This window comes from Ammodytes marinus, assembly GCF_949987685.1.
Source record: "Ammodytes marinus genome assembly, chromosome: 9".
In the NCBI taxonomy this organism is placed as follows: Eukaryota; Metazoa; Chordata; class Actinopteri; order Uranoscopiformes; family Ammodytidae; genus Ammodytes; species Ammodytes marinus.
Window position 1 is genome coordinate 29,944,526 of NC_137213.1, and position 5,000 is coordinate 29,949,525.

Sequence of the window (5,000 nt, forward strand, 5' to 3'; positions counted from 1 at the left end):
GTGTGTGTGTGTGTTTCTCTCTCTCCTCTCTGTGTGTGTCTGTGTGTGTGTGTGTGTGTCGGGGTGTGTGTGTGTGTGTGTGTGTGTGTGTGTGTGTGTGTGTGTGTGTGTATTGAAGCTAAGTGCACCTGAGTGAGTGCATTGTAATGATGGTTATATTGACATGTGCCGGTCGTCGGATTTCATATGTAGATGATATCCAATGAAAGTAGAGGGGAGGAAATGACTCTGATACTGTGTGTGTGTGTGTGTGTGTGTGTGTGTGTGTGTGTGTGTGTGTGTGTGTGTGTGTGTGTGTGTGTGTGTGTCCAACTTGCTTAATTTCCCACTTAGTAGTATAAACTATGAGTCAAGGCTGGCACCATGGCTTCAAGTGGGTGTGTGTGTCTTTGTCTGTGCGTGTGGGTGCGTGCGTGCGTACATGCGTCTGTCTGTCTGCTTGCTTGCGTGCGTGCGTGCGTATGCGCTTGTGTGTGTCTGTGCGTGTGTGTGTGTGTGTGTGTGTGTGTGTGTGTGTCTGTGCGTGTGTGTGTCTTACCCGGTCTCCAGGCTTGACGACTGGTTCTTGTTTGGTTCCCAGTTTGTGCAGCAGGTTGTAGGCCACCTTCACACTCCTAGACCACAGCTTACCTTAAAGGGACAGTCACACAATTATTAAAGTTGTATCTATCTATCTATCTATCTATCTATCTATCTATCTATCTATCTATCTATCTATCTATCTATCTATCTATCTATCTATCTATCTATCTATCTATCTATCTATCTATCTATCCATCCATCTACCTATCTACCTATCCATCTACCTACCTACCTCTCTCTCTCTCTCTCTCTCTCTCTCTCTCTCTCTCTCTCTCTCTCTCTCTCTCTCTCTCTCTCTCTCTATCTATCTATCTATCTATCTATCTATCTATCTATTAAGCTGTACATTACTCAACTATATATGACAGGAATTTGTGGTCTCTTTATTGCCTGCTCTTCCATGTCAAAATAACTAGTCCAAAGCATGTTTATGGTTTTATTTTATTCCCTATTAAAGCTGCAGTGTGTAGAATTTTGGGTTTTATTTCCTAGCAGATTTTGTAGAAAGTAATTATAATATCCACAAGTACATTTAATTTAGTGCATAATAGCTGAAAAAAATGGTTTGAATTATTATTTTTTCCCTTAGAAAGGATCTCATATATGTCCGTATTTCTGCATATTTTGGACCAAGGCCTAGTGCCGCCATCTTGGAAGTGTCATAGTTGGAATGTTATCAGGTGCATTGTTTAAAATTTAGAATTGTTCTTGTCCTTGAAGGCCACTGTAGCTTCTGTTATTATTCTAAAGGGGTGGGGTTACCCAGGGAGCGTTGCATTCTAGAACTTTGTAGAACTTTCTTGATGATGTCACATTACACACTGCACCTCTAATACATTTCAGATTTCAGGTTACTTCCGGAGTGCCTGGGTGATGTATGTAGTGAATGTAGAGGGCAGACAGTAGGGACTCAAAATAATATTTAGACAAGAAGCCTAGTCTAGTCACAGTCACATTTTTTTTTTTAATATATTTTTAAAGATCATTTTTTTGGCATTTTCAAGCTTTATTAGACAGTACAGAGTTGAAATGGGGAGACAGAGAGAGAGAGAGAGAGAGAGAGAGAGAGAGAGAGAGAGAGAGAGAGAGGAGGGATGACATGCAGTAAAGGTCCACGGGTCGGATTCGAACCCGCGACCACTGCAACGAAGGCCGGAGCCAATATGGTACACGCTCTATCCACTACGCCACCGGAGCGCCCCATCACAGTCACATTTAAGTGAAGTGGTTATTGTGGCCAAAATACCAGTGAAAATGAATGTATAAAAAATAACTTTCTAAAATGTTACATAGGGTAGCTTTAAACATAGACAGTGGTTGCGTTCCGAATCGCATACTTTCTACTATATAGTATGTAGAAAAAAGATTTAGGATGTCCCGATTCTTGTGGCCAGATTTAGGATGGTTAGAAGTACCCGGATGTCCTACTTCATGCGGCCAAGATTGTTAGTGTTGAAAACTGCATCCTATTTGGGGCGATTCTGACCCACAATCCAGTGCGCACGTGAAGTGACGTAACATCGACGAAGCCTCCATATGAAAACAAACGGGGATGAGACGGATATAAAAGCAAGAGGCAAGATCAAGGCGCAATGTTATGATGAAATAAGAGAGAAAAGTATGTCCCAATAGTATGCCTACTGCATCCTAACTAGATTCTTTTTATCGTCGGATGTAGTATGTAGAATAGAAAAAAGAAAGAGTATGAGATTCAGAATGCAACCAAAGTGTACATACACAGGGAGGTAACTGGAAACAGCAGTTTACTTGGGTTTGAAATAACCAACCCCCGGGAGTCCGCGGATATCGGCCAATTTCTTAAACAATATATAACAATGACAGATGTTTTGGTACCCGATGAAAAGAAGACATTTCACAGTTGGTCCATGTATGTGTGTGTGTGTGTGTGTGTGTGTGTGTGTGTGTGTGTGTGTGTGTGTGTGTGTGTGTGTGTGTGTGTGGTGTGTGTATGTTTGCGCTGTTAAACATGATCACATTTCACAGTTGGAGTCTTGCTTGTGCGATTGTTTGGAATAAGAACTGGTGTGTGTGTGTGTGTGTGTGTGTGTGTGTGTGTGTGTGAGCTGGTGACATCATACGTTTACATATGAAAGAAATTAAAAGTCAACAGTCAATCTGATTATTCCGCCTCACGGGGAGAATAGCACGGAGATGATCACACAGGTTTCATAACCAAGACCCTCCGCATGAGTGTGCTGTCATTATTGGACCCATGTACAGCTATTGTTTACATGCTAACACACACACGCTCGCTCACACACACACTCTTGCACGCATGCATGCAGTCTCAAGAACTCACTCACACACACACAGGCAGGCTCGCACACACTCTCATACACACACAGGCAGGCTCACTCGCACACACTCTTGCACGCACTCACTCACTCTTGCACGCACTCACTCACTCTTGCACGCACTCACTCACTCACTCACTCACTCACTCACTCACTCACTCACTCACTCACTCACTCACTCACTCACTCACTCACTCACTCACTCACTCACTCACTCACTCACTCACTCACTCACTCACTCACTCACTCACTCACTCACTCACACACACACACACACACACACACACACACACACACACACACACACACACACACACACACACACACACACACACACACACACACACACACACACACACACACACACACACACACACACACACACACACACACACACACACACACACACACACACACACACACACACACACACACACACACACACACACACACACACACACACACACACACACAGCATATTATAAAGGACATCATATAGGCCACATCGGTTGAATAAAGAGTCCAAAATGTACATTCAGGTGTTTATTTGACTAACCCTTGTCTGTTTGCGTCTGTATATTTCTCCTATACAACCATCTTTAACGGACATTATCTCAACAGTAGTTTTAGAGAGACCTGTGTCAATGTTACTGCTGCTTTAAACCTGCAGTGTGTAGCATTTTGGGTTTTATTTCCTAGCAGATTTTGTTGAAAGTAATTATAATATCCATAAGTACATTTAATTTAGTGCATAATAGCTGAAAAAAAAGCTTAGAATTATAATTTTTTCCCTTAGAAATGGTCTCATATATGTCCATATTTCTGCATATGTTGGACCAAGGCCTAGTGCCGCCATCTTGAAAGTGTCATAGTTGGAATGTCATCAGGTGCATTGTTTAAAATTTTTAATTGTTCTTGTCCTTGAAGGCCACTGTAGCTTTTGTTATTATTCGAAAGGGTTGAGGTTACCCAGGGAGCGTTGCATTCTAGAACTTTCTAGAACTTTCTTGATGATGTCATATTACACACTGCACCTTTAAACGTCACCCTGCATCAATCAAATGAATCCTAAACAATATTATCAAATCTTTTCCGATCAGTTTCATTTTGCCGGTTTGTCTTTCTTCATTAACGCTGTAGCTCACAACACAAAAGAATCAATCTCCACTTTTTTCTGTGCTTGTTGTTGTTTTTTTCCCCCCTAACTCAAACTGGCAGACGCTGATATTATGCATGAGCAATCCAGCGTGAATCCCCTCTTTGTGTTTCAATATAAATGAGGATTTTTTTTTTTTTTTTTATGTTTGTCGAAGCTAATGAGTTTAAACAAGAGGAAACGCTTTGGGATTCCACAAGAAAAAAATAAAGTAAATTGCTAAACACAAACAGAGGGACAGCGAGTGACTCAGTAAAGATATGTCCATATATGGTTGGTAAAAAGTGTTATTATTAAGGATTGCCTTAAACCTGCAGTGTGTAGAATTTTGGGTTTTATTTCCTAGCAGATTTTGTAGAAAGTAATTATAATATCCATAAGTACATTTAATTTAGTGCATAATAGCTGAATTTTTTTTTTAATTATTATTTTTTCCCTTAGAAAGGCTCTCATATATGTCCATATTTCTGCATATTTTGGACCAAGGCCTAGTGCTGCCATCTTGAAAGTGTCATAGTTGGAATGTCATCAGGTGCATTGTTTAAAATTTAGAATTGTTCTTGTCCTTGAAGGCCACTGTAGCTTCTGTTATTATTCGAAAGGGTTGGGGTTACCCAGGGAGCGTTGCATTCTAGAACTTTGTAGAACTTTCTTGATGATGTCATATTACACACTGCACCTTTAATACATACAGAAATAAGGGTAACAGATAATAAGGGTAACAAAAATCTCCTCTCCCTCACCAAAGGCAAACCCATGTTAAGATGACGGCAGATTCTTTTGAGCAGTAGCTTTGAGGTTATACAGGAGAATATTATAATATCATAATTCAATCATTCACAGTGGTCTGACTATTTTTGACATTTTTTTCTTGAGGCGCTTAAAAAAACCCTGAGAACATTTCAGCTGAAAATCAAGTTCAGCAATCAGAGGAGAGGATTCCTGCT

At 40.7% G+C, this 5,000-nt stretch overlaps 1 protein-coding gene across 1 annotated transcript in view; it reads right to left on the reverse strand.

Moving 5' to 3' along the window:
• Positions 1-5,000, reverse strand: part of LOC307255464 (disco-interacting protein 2 homolog C) — a gene marked incomplete at its 3' end in the record, with an annotated part of 135,740 nt that overhangs the window by 47,782 nt on the left and 82,958 nt on the right. The window contains exon 10 of the mRNA XM_080034148.1: positions 539-630. Coding sequence (XP_079890274.1) covers positions 539-630 — 92 coding nt within the window. The remainder of the gene's footprint in view (positions 1-538; positions 631-5,000) is intronic.